We start from the raw sequence: 21,778 nt of genomic DNA, 5'->3' as shown, positions 1-21,778 counted from the left end.
CTCTGAGAGTCACAATAACTCACTAAAGCAGCAGTTAATAGTTGTATACAGTGTTGTTTATCAATTAAAATTTTCTAGAAAAGTAAAACATGCGAGTAGCACTGAGGTATAGTGGTTACCACTGTCGCCTCACAGTAAGAAGGTTCTGGGTTTGAGCCCAGCAGCCGGCGAGGGCCTTTCTGTGTGTAGTTTGCATGTTCTCCCCGTGTCTGTGTGGGTTTCCTCCGGGTGCTCCGGTTTCCCCCACAGTCCAAAGACATGCAGCTTCGGATAATTGGTGGCTCTAAATTGACCGTAGGTGTGAATGGTTGTTTGTCTCTGTGTGTCAGCCCTGTGCTGACCTGGCGACTTGTCCAGGGTGAACCCCGCCTCTCACCCATAGTCAGCTAGGATAGGCTCCAGCTTGCATGTGACCCTGTACCGGATAAGCGGCTACAGATAACGGATTGATGGATTGATGTAAAACATGCAGAACAAATAGATTGTTCATGAAGTGATCATTTCTCCTCAGAATCACTTTTCCTTTAAGAAATAATTAAGTGTCTTTATAATTAAATATCTGAGCAGTAAAAATCCAGTCAAGCAGAGATAAATTCAACAAAACCTGACTCTTCACTTAAACCTTTAAATTATTGACTTTTTGCTGAATCATTTGCACCTCGAGTAAACTTAATGTCAGTAATGGTGATGATACACGGGGCAACTTTTTGGGCAATGTTGCCGAGCAAAGTTGCTGGCAACGGGCAACTAGGTGAGACACAGGGCAACTTTTCAGGGCAACAACAGTTAGCAACGGCAGTTTACAGTTAGCTAAAAAAAAATCGATGTCTTAATTTTTGCTGTGACCATTTAATCAAGCTGTCTGTTGTTTTTTAGAGCTTTGGTGTGGTAAATTCCTCCATATAGAATATTAAAATAACAACTTACCGGCGTAAAAACAGATGAGGAGTCTCTCCATCTCTTCACTCCACTGACACTGAGCAGCCGCCATATTTGTTTGAAATTTCTGATCTGAACCTCACTGGAGGTCACATGACTCGATACTCGCGTTCTGATTGGCTTATCTCAAAAAGTTGCCAGAGATTATCAAAACCATTCAGAAAGAAGCAATGTTGCCCAATCTCAATAGAAAAGAGTCAAAACGCAATTGCCCAGCAACATTGCTCGGCAACATTGCCCAAAAAGTTGCCCTGTGTATCATCACCATAACAGTGCTAATGTTTGAGTCATTATTAATAATAGCTTGTGATTGGTGAAGAGAATAGAGACAGTCCAACATGAGAGACATCATCTTCACAACCACTATTACACCAAGATGAAAATCTGTTGATGAAGTGTGTGTCATTGTGTCTCTGCAGGTTGCGTGGTTGTGGTGTCTCAGATGAAGGCTGTGCTGCTCTGAGTTCAGCTCTGAGATCAAACCCCTCACACCTGAGAGAACTGGATCTGTCTAATAATAATCTGGGAGACTCAGGAGTGAAGCGTCTCTGTGCTGTACTGGAGAATCCTCACTGTAAACTGGAGACACTGAGGCCCTGTCCACACGGCAACGGATTCAGGTGACTCCGATACAATTGCTTATCGTTTAGGCCTGGCGTCCACACGGCACCGGCGTTTTGGGTGCCCAAAATGCAATCTTTTTGAGAATGGGTTCCAGAGTGGAAAGATCTGGCAACGTTGCCGTTGTGAAGTCGTCTGGATGAGTAGAACGGATTTGTTTACGATGATGTCACAACCACATGACTGTGAGTGCTTCACGCCGGGTAGAAGTGTAACGAATATCACCAGGAAAAAGCCTTACAGAGCACTAGTGAGAGTGAAACACGAGCTTGGATATTATTATTATTGTTATTATTATGTTCAGTGTTAGTTCACAGTAGTAATGCAAGAAGCAGAATAGTGACAGTAATAGTGAAGCAAAAACATGCAATTGTACAAACACTGCAGCTCTACAGCAAAATATTCATTTATGAAATGGTCTGATTCTTAACACCAGTAGTGCCAATGATCTTCTCATTGCGATGCGAGTTGTCAACAAATCCTATAACTTGGTTCATGAAACGCGCTTACAAAATATTTTCACTGTGAATATTTATTGTGTAATGGTGCAAAGTGAGAGAGAGAGAGAGAGAGAGAGAGAGAGACTCTGCCCTTAGGGCAGAGTCAATCCCGCCAGCAAAAATAGCGAAAAAAAGGACCGATCTCACCTCTTCTGATGATGGTTTAAGTCCGACAATACATTCCTCAAAAAGGGCGTAGAGGAGCAAATTAATCCATCAACGTGTAGCATTCAATTTATTCCGGACCATTAAAGACGCCGCCTTCCGCGTAGAATCATACGTCATCCTCGCCGCCATATTGGATAGGTCAAAGCGGAGAATAAAGATTCATGTGCTGCCTTTAACTGTACCAACAGGTTTACTGTCCAAACGAGATCACATGGGATTATCTTTCACAGGTGAGAAACAACAAATTAATCCATCAACGTTGTTAGGACTAGGACTGTTTTGGCCTCTAGAGGCCGCTGTTATTTCTTTTTCGTGTCATGTTTATTTTGGCCTCTAGAGGCCGCCACTGTTCCTGTGTTTTGTGTTTTTTGTTAATTGCCTGTTTGTCCTGATTATCTTCACCTGTGTCCTTAATTAGTTTGTGTATTTATACCCCTGAGTTCAGTCCTCTTGTCACGGAGTCTTTGTGCTGTTATGTTTATCTCCAGTTTCCTTTGTACTGTGTTTTGTGGATCTTCTGAGCTTTTGCATTTTTGCCTTTTTCTTTTTGAATTATACTCTTTGTTTTTGTTTTTTTTGTTTTGCCCTGGATTGTATATAGTGTACATAGTATAAATAAACCTTTTGTTACTTTTTCTACTTCCGCCTCACGCCTCTGCATTTGAGTCATTCCCCTGGTGGCCTAGTGGGGGTTTGCTGGATCATCACACCAACAAACCAGGTTCGAATCCCAGCAAAACCCTAACAGAAAGACTCCGTCATGACCGACTCAGCAGAGGCTGCTTCAACTGTCTACCCGGCCAACCTTCAGGGAATTATGGCAGCTTTGACACGCTTCGGAGCGACCATGGACGCTCATGGACGTACGCTCACCAGCCAACGTGAGGCCCTTGCTCGCCACGAGGAACTGCTTCAGCAAATTGGGAAAACCCTGGCACAGCTGACATCTCTGCCTGCATCTCCTGCTTCTGATCCAGTTCCTGCTCCTGATCCAGCTCCCACTCCTGCTCCAGTGCCTCCTGCCATGCTGCCGCCTTCACCTCGCGAACCCAGCCTTCCTGCACCACAGAGGTATGACGGCAAGCACAGTGAGTGCCGAGAGTTCCTTACCCAGTGTCAACTCACCTTTGAGCTTCAGCCTACCACCTACACTACGGATCGCAGCAAGATTGCCTTTGTGATCACCTTATTAGCTGGTAAGGCGCGAGCCTGGGCTACTGCTATCTGGCAAAGACAGGGACATGAGTGCTTTGATTTCCAGCTGTTTTCTGAAGAGATGCTTCGGGTCTTCGATCAGGCAGACATCAGTACCGACGCAGCCCGAAAGCTCATGTCCATCCGGCAAGGAGGAAGCGTCGCAGATTACGCCATCTCGTTCCGAACACTCGCAGCAGTAAGTGGATGGAACGAGACTGCCCTGGTGTCAGCCTTCCACCATGGTCTGTCTGACCCCATCAAGGACGGTCTGGCCTCTATTGGATGCCCAAGTGACCTCGAAACCCTCATCTCACATGCTATTCGTCTGGACAACAGGATGAGAGAACGCCACCAAGCCTTGAGCCCCCCCAGCCTCCCTACCTCTACCTGGAGACCATCTACCTCCTTCAGTGACTGTCCAGAACCCATGCAAGTGGGTCGTACTCGCCTCTCCGCATCTGAGAGGGAGCGCAGAAGGAGGGACAAGTGCTGCATCTACTGTGGCAAGCCTGGTCACTTCCGAGCATCATGTCCCGAACTCTTGGGAAAAGGACCGCCCCGTCCAGCCGAGGGAGGGTTGTGACGGGGCCTGCCCTCTCTCCCGGACTCCCTGGTCAAGGAATCTACATCCCGGTCTCCATCTCCTGGGGTGAGTCTGTCCACTCTTGTCAAGCTTTGATAGACTCAGGGGCGGCTGGGAACTTTATGGATATTCACTTCGCCCAAAGCATCAATATACCTACTGCACCTCTTGAAGTCCCTCTGTCTGTGTCTGCCCTCGATGGCCAAGCGTTAGGTGATGGAAGAGTCACCCAAGTTACTTCTCCAGTCTTCCTCCAGTCTCAAGGTCACAAGGAAGAAATATCCCTGCACCTGATTCCTTCACCTGAGTTCCCAGTTATTCTAGGCCTTCCTTGGCTTATTCGCCACAACCCTCGCATAGACTGGGTAACAAGCCAGGTTGTGGAATGGGGCCCTGCATGCCATGCCTCTTGTCTGCTCTCTAGCTCTCCTGTGTCTCCTGCCGAGCCCCCTGATCTCACCGAGTTATCTCAAGTTCCCACAGAGTACTGGGATCTCAAGGAAGTTTTCAGCAAGAGCAGGGCCGCCGTTCTTCCTCCGCACCGGGCCTACGACTGTGCCATCGACTTGCTCCCTGGGACTACCCCTCCTCGTGGCAGACTGTTTTCCCTCTCTCAGCCAGAACGCAAGGCTATGGAGGAATACCTCAAAGACGCCCTGGTCTCTGGGTTCATTCGACCCTCCACCTCACCTGCTGGTGCCGGCTTCTTCTTTGTCGGCAAGAAGGATGGGGGGCTTCGACCATGTATTGACTACAGGGGCCTGAACAAGATCACTGTGCGCAACCGATATCCCCTTCCGCTGATGTCCACTGCTTTCGACCTGCTCCAAGGCGCCACCGTCTTCACCAAGTTGGACCTACGGAACGCATACCACCTCATCCGTATCCGACAGGGAGACGAGTGGAAGACTGCCTTTAACACCCCGTCTGGGCACTACGAATACCAGGTGATGCCCTTCGGACTCACCAACGCACCAGCTGTTTTTCAGGCCCTAATCAACGACGTCTTAAGGGACATGATTAACCTGTACGTCTTTGTCTACCTCGATGACATCCTTATCTTTTCCAAGACCATGCAGGAGCACCGCCACCATGTCCGCCAGGTTCTCCAGAGGCTGCTACAGAACAATCTGTTCGCCAAGGCCCAGAAATGCGAATTTCATGTTCCCGTGGTCTCCTTTCTGGGATTTATTGTACGGACAGGCCAACTCCAAATAGACCCTGCCAAGACCCTGGCCGTCCGGGACTGGCCTACTCCCAAGTCCGTTAAGGAGGTTCAGCGGTTCTTAGGATTCGCTAACTTCTACCGCAAGTTCATCAGGAACTTCAGTTCTGTGGCAGCACCCATGTCAGACCTCACCAAAGGGACAGGTGGATCTTATGGCTGGTCTCCTCAGGCAGAAAAGGCGTTCAAAGACCTCAAGGCCCGCTTCTGCACGGCACCCATTCTGGTCCTCCCGGACACCTCCCAACCATTCATCGTGGAGGTGGACGCCTCGGACAGTGGTGTCGGCGCGGTACTCTCAACGTTCGGAAGGAAAGCTGCACCCTTGCGCTTACTTCTCCCACCGCCTGAGTCCTGCGGAGTCCCGGTACGATGTGGGGGATCGAGAACTGTTAGCGGTCAAACTGGCCCTTGAGGAGTGGAGGCACTGGCTGGAGGGAGCGCAACATCCATTCCTGGTTTGGACTGACCACAAGAACCTGGAGTACCTCCAGCAAGCCAAGAGACTGAACCCTCGACAGGCTAGGTGGGCCCTGTTTTTCAGTCGGTTTGACTTCACCCTCTCGTACCGTCCCGGCTCCAAGAACACCAAACCTGACGCACTGTCCAGGCTGTTCTCTGCCACTAACAGGGAGAATGAAGTCGGGCCTATTATCCCGGTGTCCCGGATTGTGGCCCCTGTCCGCTGGGGTATTGAGGAGGCTGTTCGACGAGCCCAACGCCAGGACCCCGGTCCTGAGACGGGGCCACCGGGCCTCTTGTACGTCCCACATCAAGCCCGGGCCAAGGTTCTCCAGTGGGGTCACTCTTCCCCTCTCACCGCCCACCCGGGAGCTCGGAGGACCCTGGACTTCCTGAAAAGACGCTTCTGGTGGCCTAACATGGAGCAGGAAGTAAGGTCATTTGTCCTGTCCTGTGAGGTTTGCACCAGAACCAAGAACCCACGACAGCATCCCCAGGGTCTCCTGCATCCTCTGACCATTCCCCGGCGTCCCTGGTCCCACGTGGCAGTCGACTTCATCACGGGTCTCCCTGAGTCACAAGGTAACATGGTCATTTTGGTCATAGTTGACAGATTCTCCAAGGCCTGCCGCTTCATACCTCTGTGCAAACTCCCCTCTGCTCTTGAAACAGCGAAATTTATATTTAATCATGTCTTCCGAGTCTTTGGTCTTCCACAGGACATCGTCTCAGACCGAGGGCCCCAGTTCTCCTCCCGAGTGTGGCACGGGTTCTGCAAGGTCATCGGAGCCACTGCCAGCCTCTCCTCTGGGTTTCACCCACAGTCCAATGGTCAGACGGAGAGGCTCAACCAGGACCTGGAAACCACCCTGCGAGGCCTGGCTATGGATAACCCGACATCATGGAGCACCTGGCTGCCATGGGCAGAGTACGCCCACAACACCCTGCAGTCATCGGCCACCAAGCTGTCGCCATTCCAGTGCCAATTCGGGTTCCAGCCACCTCTGTTCCCGGACCAGGAGGAGGACGCGGGGGTGCCCTCGGTCAACCAATATGTGAGACGGTGTCACAAGACCTGGAGCAAGGTCAGGAAGACCCTCATACAGACCTCCAGAACCAACCAGACTCAGGCCAACCGCCATAGAAGACCTGCACACACTTTCCGCCCTGGGCAGCGGGTTTGGCTGTCCACTAAGGACCTTCCGCTGCGGGTGGAGAACCGCAAGCTTGCTCCTCGCTACATTGGCCCCTTCAAGGTGGTGCGCAGGGTGAACCCTGTCTCCTACCGGCTCCAGTTGCCCCGGACTCTGAGGATCAACCCCACTTTCCATGTTTCCCTGTTGCGGCCCGTACTGACGTCTACGTATGCCCCTGCCCCTAGGAACCCCCACCCCCCCGCATCTTCCAGGGGCAGACTGTGTTCACTGTGAATCGCCTGCTTGACTCCCGCCGGGTCCGCGGCGGCTTGCAATATCTGGTGGACTGGGAGGGCTATGGTCCTGAGGAGCGCTGCTGGGTTCCTGCTCGGGATGTCCTAGATAAAGAACTGTGTCGGGACTTCCATTCGGCCCATCCGGATCGCCCTGGGAATGTCAGGAGACGCTCCTAGAGGAGGGGGTCCTGTTAGGACTAGGACTGTTTTGGCCTCTAGAGGCCGCTGTTATTTCTTTTTCGTGTCATGTTTATTTTGGCCTCTAGAGGCCGCCACTGTTCCTGTGTTTTGTGTTTTTTGTTAATTGCCTGTTTGTCCTGATTATCTTCACCTGTGTCCTTTATTAGTTTGTGTATTTATACCCCTGAGTTCAGTCCTCTTGTCACGGAGTCTTTGTGCTGTTATGTTTATCTCCAGTTTCCTTTGTACTGTGTTTTGTGGATCTTCTGAGCTTTTGCATTTTTGCCTTTTTCTTTTTGAATTATACTCTGTTTTTGTTTTTTTTTGTTTTGCCCTGGATTGTATATAGTGTACATAGTATAAATAAACCTTTTGTTACTTTTTCTACTTCTGCCTCACGCCTCTGCATTTGAGTCATTCCCCTGGTGGCCTAGTGGGGGTTTGCTGGATCATCACACCAACGAACCAGGTTCGAATCCCAGCAAAACCCTAACAAACGTGTAGTATTCAGTTTATTCCGGACCATTAAAGACGCCGCCTTCCGCGTAGAATCATACGTCATCCTCGCCGCCATATTGGATAGGTCAAAGCGGAGAATAAAGATTAGCTGCGTTTAACTGTACCAACAGGTTTGCCGTCCAAACGAGATCACATGGGATTACCTTTCACAGGTGAGACTGGAAAAATACTTTTCATTGTATTTGGTCATTATAATGTAATTTTACAAACAGATTTTCCTGACTTTGTGGCTAATATGAAGTCTCACGCATAATAGTTTATGCGCATGCGTCCTTACTTCTTCTATTGTTCTGGTGTCTCCGAAGGGACCGTCTTACAGCGCCCCTAGAGGTGTGGCATGTGTATTGCATCGTTTTCAGCAAGCGTTGCGTTGCCATATGGACCTGATATTTTACTGATCGTTGCCCATTTGGATGCGATATATTTTTAAATAACATCTCGTTGCCGTTGTTGTGTGGATGTAGCCTGAGGTAAGATCATCTCTCTGAGAGTCACATGACCTGCTCCTCAGTAAGACACATTCTCTAATAGTGAGACTGAAGCAGAGGTTTTAGGTTCATCATCAATGTCCTGAGGAGGAAGATTGTTTCTTTTCACTGCACACTGATGATTTGTCACAGAGTCTTTGGGTCAGATGGATGTATGTGAGAAGCTGCAGCACAAAACGGGACTTGATCCCACTGCAATGTAACTAATCACACAAACTGCACCTGAGACACAAACTATCTGCCCTCTTCAAAAAAATTGAAGTTTTAAACTCCGTTATTTGAATAAAATGATTTGCTTTTCCTTTCTTTCAAGTAAACCATAAATTGTGTGTCGTCTGCAGAGTTGTTTGTGTGACTGTGACAGATTGATCTCTATGTAGACATCAGTGCTGTGATATGAAACTTCAACTTGGTGTAGCCCGGTCTTAAAAGATTTCAGTTAAGACAGAGACAAAGAAATGTGTAAATAATTAAATAAGCTTTAATGTTTAAAAAGTCACTCTGATAAAAAAAAAAGTTCAGTAAAGCAGTTAAATAATTAAACTCATTATAGGCAGATTGATTCATCTTTGTTATATTGTTTGATGTAATTCAGGTTATTGGAGAAAGTTTGTTTGATATGCACATAGAAAGCGTGTTAGGTACAACCTAGCCTTGCAGGGAATAAGGTTGACAATCTTGGGTTTATTCAATCACACTGTTTGTTTATTCGTTAATTGGCCAGTAAGAGGTGCATAGAGGCAGGATATAGAGGAAACCCCGTACTGTGAATAACAGGGCTCAGTCAGAGGTTAATAAAGCTGTGGAAGACAGTGGAAACGTGGTGGCAGTGTGTGGTGTTTATATGTGGATGGATGCAGAGTCTCATCAAGCTGTATCAGACATCATATCGCTTGCCAAAGACTGTGGACCAGGAAGTCATCCTTGGACTCTTTTGGATGGGTAGATGTGCTTCGCGCCAAGTTTGCCGTAGTGAACTGGGTTGCCAGTACCCCCGGTATCATCGTTATCCCCTCGCTCATCTTCTAGCCAGTTTCAGCCCTCTTTTGCCCTTTATCCTCTCCAAGACTTGTGAGTAACTATTGATCAGTGCACTGCTATTTTTCTTTTGCTTGCGTTGTACAAGTGAAGCGGCCATTTTGTTTTAGGTCTCCACGCTCCCAAGCAACGACTCAGGCCTGCAACGAGTTTTATTTTTTGTTTTTTGGTTTTTTTTGTCAAAAGAGAGACATTTTATTTTGTTGCAGAGTGTGTGTGCGTGTGTGTGTGAGTGTGGGCCTGTTAGGTAAGATTAAAGGTGAAAAAAGTGGTAAATTAACAAGAATACTAATGTCTGAGAAATTCTAAAGGTAAATTCATTCAGGTTATTCATTTTTGTACTATCTTTAATTGTTATTATTTACCTTTTGTGTTAACTAAATTCACAATTTGGATTTAAGGTGTGTGTGTCGTGTATATTTGTAGGGGTGGTTGAGTAAAAAGGGTAATAAGTTAACATAATTCTTAGTGGGATTCAAAATAGGTGGAAACTTATTGTATTTTTTTCTGCTAAGTGGAGGCACCGCCAAATAATTAATCATTTCATTATCAAGTTAACCATTTAAAAAACTGGTAAGTTCATTTCCTTTCATTTGTTCCTTTTATGTTAAACCACAGATATATGTACCCAGGACCCCGCCCATATTACTACAACACTAGATGTATCCAATTAGCTACATGGGACGGGTGTTACATTTGGTTTTCTTTTTACCTTTAGCCTGAAGGTTTATTCATTATTCCATCTCTACAAGAATAGTCTTATTTGTGACGGAGGTCCATGAAATGAACAATAAGAACAATAAATTATGCGACGCAGATTGTTCACTGGCTGTTGACATAGAATATAACATTTTGGTGTCTAAACTTACTTGTGTTTTTTGGCATTCACTGATGATTTCTGGTGGTTTTATCGTGACTGAGTCTCTGGTTGGAATCGAAGACCTTCTTTAACAACTGTCTTTGAAATGTGCTGAGCAGAGCGCAGTGTATTTGCTCAGAGGTTCGTGAAAGTCCAGTTGATACCGCTGCGCAAATTTGACCCAGTTTCTTCTCTGAGCCGGATCGGATGGGATCTGATGCGTCCTTATACCCGGGGTCAAGGTTGTGTTCATAAAACTAACATTATTTGGTGCTTCAGTGACACAATATCAACATCCTGTTTGTTTGGGTTTACTGTCCACTGTAGTGGAATGTGATATGTGATAGTAAGTTTGCAACCAAAGTGACGTCACGGCGGTGTTGTATGATGTGTTTTGGCCATGAGTTCTGAACTGACAATTTTTTAGTAAACCCATGAAACTTCTTTGTCTCATAAAAATGTCAGTTTTCATTCCTGTCGTCTCAAACTTGGCAATTGTGTGTTTCAACAGTATGTTTATTGAAATACGTTGGAAAAAAAATTCCTTCATGTGCAGTTTAAGTTTTTAAAAAGTACTTTTTAATGATTTAATGTTTCTTGCTTACTTTTTAATATCAAGGCGTTGTTGGATTGTTGCCATGATGCATTTACAGAATGCATCACGGAAATGACATGGAAACAACAGTGACTTGCTTGTAGAACCTGTAGAATAAAGTGTGTAGAATATGATAAAGCCTGTAGAAATGCTGATAGAAACACAGTTGAATTGACAAAAGGACAGCTTTGTTGTTTTTGTTTTTTAACACCCCACCCTGCCAACTAATGTTTACATCCCTCATCATGCTTTCTCAGGTTGGACAGGAAATTTGTGTAACAGTGATGACGTTTGTTTATGGTAAACAGACAAAACATTTAAAACAAAACAAATATTTCTTCATTTCAAAATTTCAAACATGGACTTCAGATCTGGCCCTGGGTGCTCTGGTGAGGAGCCATCATTTTTATCTGCTGTAGTCATCATTACCATCATCACCACCACCAAGTTCAAACTGAACTGTTCAAAAAATGCAGCAAGCGCTTTGAACTTGATTGTAGGCGGAGTTTACTGTGATTCCTCACATTTTAGAAAAGAAACGAAAATCCATCCGCTGATTTGAAATATATGTTTCAGAGTAACGAGTGACAGAAACCTTCAGAGAAATGTCCTGGAGTCAAGAGTCATAATTTTCCAAAAAATGAACACTCGAGTAAAGTATAGATATGAAAAACATCCTTAAGTAAAGAACTCAAGTAAATGTACTTCGTTCCTGTCCACCCCTGTTTTGGGATGTTTTGAGTTTCAGGTGATCCAGAGTGTGTTAATACGAATAGAGCAGTCAATAAATTAGGAGATAACAGTTGCATGTAGAATTGAATAATACTGACGGGCAGCGATTAAACATGTGGAAACCAGTTGATGTCATTGAAGGAGAAAAACGTTTACGTGTTGACTGATGCCATTTTGTCCCAAGAAGTATCGAAGCTGTGAGCTGAAGATGGAAGCGACAGCCAACTAACTAGACAGACAATACATTTCCAAAATTCAATGCAAATAATCAAACACAACTTTTACTTATAGTTTATTTGCAATATTTACAAATTACACCTCTATTACAGGCTCCAGTGTCCAATGAACATGCTGATTTTTTTTTTCTGTGTAAAACTTTCACTGTCTTTTGTTTGAAAATCTTTTTCCTCTCATTTCTCCACATTAAATTTGTGTTATTAGTGAAATGTAATGACGCAGACACTGGGCCGATAGAACCGTGTGGAGTTTGCAGTAATAAAAAATTATAATTTAAAAAAAAATCTTTCCTGTTATTATGACCTGACAAAAGGTTTTATTCAAGTGGAAAAACTTTCACTGAGAACTCATTAGAAACACCATTCTTATTTACTTTTATTACATCTCATCTCATTATCTCTAGCTGCTTTTGTTCTTTTCCCTGCTGTAGCTCTGTAATTTATTGATTTCAGGTCAGACAGGGAGAGACAACACACAGAGTGTAAGGGGAAGAACATGTCCAGTCTGTAAATCACTGGCACCAGGAACAAATAAGGAGCACCTGGGAACACACGCGCGCGCGCACACACTGTGAGCCAACGAGCTCATCATGAGTATCTCCATAAAACCCCTTCACCACTGGGCTGTGATCATTTCAGTCGCTCACTAATTAGAGAACAAATCAAATGTCTGATCTGTTCAGAGAAATATGACTCTGCCTGCTTCAACTAAACCTGACTTTTGAAACTGTTTCCCTTTCTCCTCTTTTTAATATTTTAGATCAGACTCTTATTTCCCAATTTGGTGATCAGATGTTCTCCTTCTTCTTCTTCTTTTGGCTGCTTCTGCTTAGGGCAGCATGGTGGTGTAAGTGGTTAGCACGGTCACCTCACAGCAAGAAGGTTCTGGGTTCGAGCCAAGGCGGGGGCCTTTCTGTGTGGAGTTTGCATGTTTTCCCCATATCTGTGTGGGCTTCCTCCGGGTGCTCCGGTTTCCCCCACAGTACAAAAACATGCGGTTAAGTTAATATGGGATGGCCTTGGGCTGAGGTGCCCTTGAGCGAGGCACCTAACTCCCAATTGCTCCCCGGGCACTGTTAGCATGGCTGCCCACTGCTCATATGTGTGTTCATTGCTTCAGATGGGTTAAATGCAGAGAGGAATTTTACAAGTGTGTGATGAATAAAGTTGTGCTTTCTTTCTTTCTTTCTTTCTTTAGGGGCCGCCACAGCAGATCTTTCATCTCCATTGCTCCCTGTCTTCCGCATCCTTCTCTACCACATGTGCCACTTTAATGTCCTCTCTCACCACATCCATGTATCTCCTCTTTGGCCTTCCTTGTTTTTGTGTGCTTGGCAGCTCCATCCTCAACATTCTCCTTCTAACATGCTCTGCATCTCTTCTCAGGATGAGCCCATACCATCTCAGTCTCCTCTCTCTTAGCTTAATTCCCAAGCTCTCCACATGTGCTGTCCCTCTGATGTGCTCGTTCCTTATCCTGTCCAACCTTGTCACTCCCATGGCAAACCTTAACATCCTCAACTCTGCCACCTCTAACTTTGCCTCCTGTCTCTTTGTTAAGGGTACGGTCTCCAATCTATACATCACAGCTGGTCTAACTACTGTCTTATACATCTTACCTTTCACTTTTGCTGGGACTTTCCTATCACAAATGACTCCCGAAATCCTTCTCCAACTGCTCCGCCCTGCCTGCGCTCTCTTTCTCACCTCACTATCGCAGCCCCCATTTTCCTGCACAGTTGACCCCAGGTACTTGAATTCACCAACTTTCTTTAAGTCTACTCCTTGCATCTTCACTACACTCTCATCCCCATTCTGATTGATGCACATGTATTCTGTTTTGCTGCTGCTCACCTTCATTCCTCTTCATTCCAATGCATACCTCCATCTCTCCAAACCCAACTCAGCCTCCTTTCTACTTTCACCACATATCACAATATCATCTGCAAACATCATGTTCCATGGTGACTCTTGCCTCACTTCATCCATCAAGCTATCCATCACTATGGCAAACAAGAAATAACTCAAAGCAGATCCTTGATGGAGTCCCACCTTCACCTTGAACCATTCAGTCGTTCCAACTGCACACCTCACTGCTGTTTCACTGTTCTCATGCATGTCTTGCACCACTCTAATATATTTCTCATTCACTCCACACTTTCTCAGACAATACCATAACTCATCTCTCGGCACTCTATCGTATGCCTTGTCCAGGTCTACAAACACACAATGTAGCTTTCTCTGGCCTTCCTTGTACTTCTCCATTAACATTCTTAAAGCAAAAATTGCATCCGACGTGCTCTTCCTTGGCATAAACCCGTACTCCTGTTCACAGATTGCTACCTCTCTTCTCAGTCTCGCCTCCAATACCCTTTCCCATAACTTCATGGTGTGGCTCATCAATTTTATCCCTCTGTAATTACTGCAGCTCTGTACATCTCCCTTATGCTTGTATATTGGGACTAACACGCTCTCCATTCATTCAGCATTTTCTCATTCTCTAGGATCTTAACAATCTCGTTAGGAACTCCACAGCCGTCTCACCCAAATATCTCCAAGCCTCAATCGGGATACCATCTGGTCTGACTGCTTTCCAAGTCTTCATTCTTTTCATGGCTGCCCTCACCTCATCCTGACTAACCAACTCTGCTTCCTGATATGCTGTCTCCAATGAATCTGACCTTTTCTCTCGTGGATTCTCCTTATTTAATAAATCCTCAAAGTACTCTTTCCACCTTCTTAATACACTCTCTGTATTTTATCTCAGCACAAGCAGAGATAAATTCTCCAAAGCCTGACTCTTTACTTAAACCTTTAAATTATTGACTTTTTGCTGAAACATTTGCACCTCGAGTAAACTTAATGTCAGTAACAGTGGTAATGTTTGAGTCATTATTAATCATAGCTTGTGGTTGGTGAAGAGAATAGAGACAGTCCAACATGAGAGACATCATCTTCACAACCACTATTACACCAAGATAAAAATCTGTTGATGAAGTGTGTGTCATTGTGTCTCTGCAGGTTGTGGCGTTGTGGTGTCTCAGATGAAGGCTGTGCTGCTTTGAGTTCAGCTCTGAGATCAAACCCCTCACACCTGAGAGAACTGGATCTGACTGATAATCTGGGAGACTCAGGAGTGACTCATGAGCTCTGTGCTGTACTGGAGAATCCTCACTGTAAACTGGAGACACTGGGGTAAGATCATCTCTCTGAGAGTCACATGACCTGCTCCTCAGTCAGACACATTCTCTAATAGTGAGACTGAAGCAGAGGTTTTAGGTTCATCATCAATGTCCTGAGGAGGAAGATTGTTTCTTTTCACTGCACACTGATGATTTGTCACGGAGTCTTTGGGTCAGATGGACGTATGTGAGAAGCTGCAGCACAAAACGGGACTTGATCCGAATGCAATATGTCTGAATTTTTTTTGTTTTAGAAATTAATTAAAATGAATAATCATCAGATGAAGAAAAAAAAGTTCCCAACTGACCGTCTCAGATTTGTTTCATACATTTTGAATAATGTCACCATTCCCAATAAATAATGGTTAAATTCTAGGCTTGTATCTGCATTAGTTTCTGAGATATCAAGGCTTTTAACAGGCAGTGTGGCTCAAATTTTACTGTAAAAACAAGTGCAACAGAAAAACATTACAAAGATCAATTCATTTAATATTTTTTAACTTTTCTTTCTAGTTGCATTAAATTTTTATGGATAGTGTGAAATGTAGAGTTTCAAAGTTATTTTTTCAACTTCATCCCAGGACCCCCCCCCCTAAATCCAGCCATGATGTCTCATCTCATCTCATTATCTCTAGCCGCTTTATCCTTCTACAGGGTCGCAGGCAAGCTGGAGCCTATCCCAGCTGACTACGGGCGAAAGGCGGGGTACACCCTGGACAAGTCGCCAGGTCATCACAGGGCTGACACATAGACACAGACAACCATTCACACTCACATTCACACCTACGGTCAATTTAGAGTCACCAGTTAACCTAACCTGCATGTCTTTGGACTGTGGGGGAAACCGGAGCACCCGGAGGAAACCCACGCGGACACGGGGAGAACATGCAAACTCCACACAGAAAGGCCCTCGCCGGCCCCAGGGCTCGAACCCAGGACCTTCTTGCTGTGAGGCGACAGCACTAACCACTACACCACCGTGCCGCCCAGCCATGATGTCACTATAGATAATTATTGCGTTGTTTTTTTTTATTTGTTGTTGTCCTCCACAGTATATTGTTGATGAAATTAAATGATGAAGATGAGCTCAAAGTGCAGACCTTCAGCTTTATTTTGAGGAAACTTGCATCCAGATTGGGTGACTGGTGTTGAAATTACAGCACTGTTTATATGTGCTCCCTCTTTTTTGAGGGATAAAAACTAATTTGACAAACAAACATCGTCATAAATTACACTGACATTTTTATTCCTCCGACACTGAGAGGTGAAACCGTTATGTTTTCGGGTTTTCTGTCCATTTTTTCTGAAATTCTTGTTCGCACGCTGTCTCAAGAACAAGTGGTTGACTGTTTGTAGGATTTATATGGAATAATCATTGTTTACTTCTCTGATTCTACAATAATATAAATCTATAATGTTCTATAAATGCACTCTGTATACTCTGGAGAAACAAGTTTATTGCCCCTGTGTAGTGCCCTATAAGTCTAGTAGAGAACCATCTGAGATTCAGTCTCTCTCTCTCTCTCTCTCTCTCTCTCTCTCTCTCTCTCTGATTAAAGTTCATGGTCTCTCTGCTGTTCTCTGTTCAGCTTCAGCTGCTGATGGTTTAATATCACACACAACAGAGGAGAGAAACTAAATATAACACTCAGTATTATCATTATTAATCAGTCCCCCCAGGATTCCGCGGGCCTTTTTTGTGATTGTTGCGGGCTAAAATGTCTGATGTTGCAGGGGATTTTCCAAAAAATTGCGATGAAAGTTGCAGTGTTTTTTAGGTTTTTGTTGCGATTACATTGCGGGAGGAAGTGAAAGTTGCGAGGAATTGTTGGTGATTTTCTCTTTTTGTGATTAAAATTGAGTGATATGTTCAATATTAAGTTATTACTGAAAAACTATTGATTAAAAAAAAGACACTGAGAAATGGTCCTATAAACAACATTACCAATATAAAAGATTACCAGGACTACAAAAATGCAGAAAAATGGGCTTTACTTATCCAAATGCACCTGTTGGTTCAAAAGTTAAAGTGCATAGAACCTCACAGCACAGCATGAAGTTACTATGGGACGCCGTTTGTAAAGCATGTCCGTGCTGAAAATTTCAGCAACATTTTGTCACATTTAGCTTAAAACAGTGTTTTAAAAACTGTGAATTTTTCAGACTCCCCTTTTTGCACATTTATAACAATATTTGTCATCTTAGAGATATTTTAAATAGTTATATCTAAATGTTAAATGTTAAACCTAAATGTTAATATATATGTTAAATTTAAATCTAAATGTTAAATCTAAATGTTAAATCTAAATATTAAATCTAAATGTTTGCTGAAACTAAATATTTAGCCAATATGCAAATAATTTAATATGCATAATAACTAATGTGCAAATTCCAGATGACCACAACAACCAGCCACAAGGGGGCACACTATTACCGACTTTGACACGAGTTCTTCTCTCTCTCCAGTCCGCTAGTAGAGCAGATAAGCAGATGAATCGTGCGCAAGATGATAAAAGCATGAAACTTTCAGGGTTTGTTCTTGAGGGCATAACAATTAATTTAAGATCTGGAGGCGCTCTCAGTTTGACCTTGGAGGTCATTTAGAGGTCATCGACCCTTGTTATGTGCAATTTCAATGGACAGGATTAAAAATTGGGGCATTTTATCATACAAGTGTGACAAATTGTACTTACATGTGGATTTCCATTTTTCTAGGTCATGAGGTTCCATTTATAGTGATATTACACTTAGAAGTCAAGGTTAAGATGAAGGTCACTCTAAAATATATGATGTGTTATGTCAATTTCAACAACTTTTATGATTTTGTAGCATATTGCCAAGCAGTATATACTTTGTAATTGTAAAATGACTTCCAAATGAGTGATACAGGCCTAATGTGAGTATTCTAATCATTGCAGTCTCCAGAACATGCACAAAGGGCAGTACACTTCAATTCTGCCTTTTTGCATTTGCAATGACCACAACAGCCCTTTTTGCAACCACAATGCAAAAGCTCATAGCACAACTGTGAGGCCTCAGGTAGTGTTGTCCAAAGTGGCTGCCATCCATCGTCACTGTTAACCCATCCCCAGTCTGAAGGACTTGGCAACTGGGGCCTAATAACCAAGGCAAGGTTCCATACATGAGCCTGATACATGGCTCGTTTGATGTGTTGTCTCAAAGCAGCTTGTGTGTGTGTGGGGGGGGGGATGTTTTCCAACGACCTTGACTTTCGTGTGAAAAGATGTTTCCGTGCCTCATTGACACCTACACATGCACTTGTTCTGTCATAAATGAGAACAACAAAGCGTTCCAGCTGTGACAAAGACAGGTCACTCAGTTCTTAAATCTTAATTAAATCTAAACAATTAATCATAACAACAAAACAAAATCAAAATCATAAAAGTTGTTGAAATTGACATAACATCATATATTTGAGTGACCGTCATCTTAACCTTGACTTCTAAGTGTAATATCACTATAAATGGACCCTCATGACCTAGAAAAATGGAAATCCACATGTAATTACAATTTTTGTCACACTTGTATGATAAAATGCCCCAATTTTTAATCCTGTCCATTGAAATTGCACATAACAAGGGTCGATGGCCTCTAAATGACCTCCAAGGTCAAACTGAGAGCGCCTCCAGATCTTAAATTGTTATGCCCTCAAGAACAAACCCTGAGTTTCATGCTTTTATCATCTTGTGCACGATTCATCTGCTTATCTGCTCTACTAAGCAGACTGGAGAGAGAGAAATCATGTCAAAGTCGGTAATAGTGTGCCCCCTTGTGGCTGGTTGTTGTGGTCATCTGGAATTTGCACATTAGTTATTATGCATATTAAATTATTTGCATATTGGCTAAATATTTAGTTTCAGCAGAAACATTTAGATTCAACATTTAGATTTAACATTTAGATATAATTAGATTTAACATTTAGATTTAATATTTAAATATAGATTTAGATTTAACATTTAGATTTAATATTTAAATATAGATTTAGATTTAACATTTAGATTTAATTTTTATATTTATATTTAAATTTAACATTTACATTTAGGTTTAACATTTAACATTTATTTGTAACATTTAACATTTAGATATAACTATTTAAAATATCTCTAAGATGACAAATATTGTTATAAATGTGCAAAAAGGGGAGTCTGAAAAATTCACACCATTTTTAAAACACTGTTTTAAGCTAAATGTGACAAAATGTTGCTGAAATTTTCAGCACGGACATGCTTTACAAACGGCGCCCCATAAGTTACCTTACAATATAATATAAATGCCTCAGCTTTCGTGTAAGAAAAAAAAACCTATTGATACTAGTACTGTGTGCAGGCAGTCTCTCCTGAAGACTAAATTAAACGAATTATAAACTAATAAAATAAATGGCTCAGGCTTCATAGAAGGAAATAAACAACAATTTGAACAGAATCTCTCAGTATGATACTGAAGCTGCCCAAACAAAGGAAAATAAAATCATTTTGGCAAAAATGTTGGCATACATTAATTTCTTGTATTAAGTCAAAAAATAATGTAAAGTGCACACAGTCCTTCACTGTAAACATAACACACTTTCAGTAACAGAATTTAAGTCTATATAAACACTGACTTGCACATGCTGCTTCTCTTGAACGTATACACGGAAGTAAGGCAGAAGGTAGTTTGTCGATGGCACCTCAAGATGATGCCAAAGACTGGTCAAATTTGCAGTAAAGTTGCGGTGATTGGATATAATTGCAACACCGCCCTGAATTTGCGGGGATTGGTTGAATTTGCGTTGAAGTTGCAAATCGCAACATCGCGAAATCCTGGAGGGTCTGATTAATTACACTGTTAATGAGAATAAACAGGTGATATTAAATCCTCATGACATTCTGAATAATAAAATTAATTTTACTCTCTTTAAAGTAAGAATTAAACGAAGATGAAACTCTGTTGATGAAGTGCATGTCATTGTGTCTCTGCAGGTTGTGTGGTTGTGGTGTCTCAGATGAAGGCTGTGCTGCTCTGAGTTCAGCTCTGAGATCAAACCCCTCACACCTGAGATACCTGGATCTGTCTGATAATAATCTGGGAGACTCAGGAGTGAAGCGTCTCTGTGCTGTACTGGAGAATCCTCACTGTAAACTGGAGACACTGAGGTAAGATCATCTCTCTGAGAGTCACAATAACTCACTAAAGCAGCAGTTAATAGTTGTCTACAGTGTTTATGAATTAAAATTTTCTAGAAAATTAAAACATGCGGGCAGCACGGTGGTGTAGTGGTTAGCGCTGTTGCCTCACAGCAAGAAGGTCCAGGTTCGAGCCCCGTGGCCAGCGAGGGCCTTTCTGTGCGGAGTTTGCATGTTCTCCCTGTGTCCGCGTGGGTTTCCTCCGGGTGCTCCGGTTTCCCCCACAGTCCAAAGACATGCAGGTTAGGTTAACTGGTGACTCTAAATTGACCGTAGGTGTGAATGTGAGTGTGAATGGTTGTCTGTATCTATGTGTCAGCCCTGTGATGACCTGGTGACTTGTCCAGGGTGAACCCCGCCTTTCGCCCGTAGTCAGCTGGGATAGGCTCCAGCTTGCCTGCGACCCTGTAGAAGGATAAAGCGGCTAGAGATAATGAGATGAGTGAAACATGCGGGCGGCACTGAGGTATAGTGGTTACTACTGTCGCCTCACAGTAAGAAGGTTCTGGGTTTGAGCCCAGCAGCTGGCGAGGGCCTTTCTGTGTGGAGTTTGCATGTTCTCCCCGTGTCTGTGTGGGTTTCCTCCGGGTACTCTGGTTTCCCCCACAGTCCAAAGACATGCAGCTTCGGATGACTGATCGCTCTAAATTGACTGTAGGTGTGAATGTGAATGGTTGTTTGTCTCTGTGTGTCAGCCCTGTGATGACCTGGCGACTTGTCCAGGTTTAACCCCACCTCTCACCCAGAGTCAGCTGGGATAGGATCCAGCTTGTGTGTGACACTGTACAGGAGAAGCAGCTACAGATAATGGATGGATGTAAAATATGCAGAACAAATATATTCGTCATGAAGTGATCATTTCTCCTCAGAATCACTTTTACTTTAAAGAAATAATTAAAACGTCTTTCCAATTAAATATGTGATCATTAAAAATCCAGTCAAGCAGAGATAAATTCTACAAAACCTGACTCTTCACTTAAACCTTTAAATTATTAACTTTTTGCTGAATCATTTGCACCTCGAGTAAACTTAATGTCAGTAACAGTGGTAATGTTTGAGTCATTATTAATAATAGCTTGTGATTGGTCAAGAGAATAGAGACAGTCCAACATGAGAGACATCATCTTCACAACCACTATTACACCAAGATGAAAATCTGTTGATGAAGTGTGTGTCATTGTGTCTCTGCAGGTTGTGGCGTTGTGGTGTCTCAGATGAAGGCTGTGCAGCTCTGAGTTCAGCTCTGAGATCAAACCCCTCACACCTGAGAGACCTGGATCTGTCTAATAATAATCTGGGAGACTCAGGAGTGAAGCGTCTCTGTGCTGTACTGGAGAATCCTCACTGTAAACTGGAGACACTGGGGTAAGATCATCTCTCTGAGAGTCACATGACCTGCTCCTCAGTAAGACACATTCTCTAATAGTGAGACTGAAGCAGAGGCTTTAGGTTCATCATCAATGTCCTGAGGAGGAAGATTGTTTCTTTTCACTGCACACTCATGATTTGTCACAGAGTCTTTGGGTCAGATGGATGTATGTGAGAAGCTGCAGCACAAAACCAGACTTTAATAACTCACTAAAGCAGCAGTTAACTGTTGTATACAGCGTTGTTTATCATTTAAAATTTTCTGGAAAAG

At 43.5% G+C, this 21,778-nt stretch overlaps 1 protein-coding gene across 1 annotated transcript in view; it reads left to right on the top strand.

Moving 5' to 3' along the window:
• The window catches only part of LOC132870659 (protein NLRC5-like), a 254,164-nt gene extending 232,590 nt beyond the window's left edge, over positions 1-21,574 (top strand). Inside the window, exons 24-28 of the mRNA XM_060904411.1 lie at positions 1,359-1,559; positions 2,417-2,458; positions 14,796-14,969; positions 19,936-20,109; positions 21,331-21,574. Of these exons, the coding sequence (XP_060760394.1) occupies positions 1,359-1,559; positions 2,417-2,458; positions 14,796-14,969; positions 19,936-20,109; positions 21,331-21,508 (769 nt within the window). The 3' untranslated portion in view covers positions 21,509-21,574. The remainder of the gene's footprint in view (positions 1-1,358; positions 1,560-2,416; positions 2,459-14,795; positions 14,970-19,935; positions 20,110-21,330) is intronic.
• Positions 21,575-21,778: the final 204 nt, after the last annotated feature.

This window comes from Neoarius graeffei, chromosome 22 (assembly GCF_027579695.1).
Source record: "Neoarius graeffei isolate fNeoGra1 chromosome 22, fNeoGra1.pri, whole genome shotgun sequence".
Taxonomy (NCBI): Eukaryota; Metazoa; Chordata; class Actinopteri; order Siluriformes; family Ariidae; genus Neoarius; species Neoarius graeffei.
This window is presented reverse-complemented; position numbering and strand designations above follow the sequence as displayed.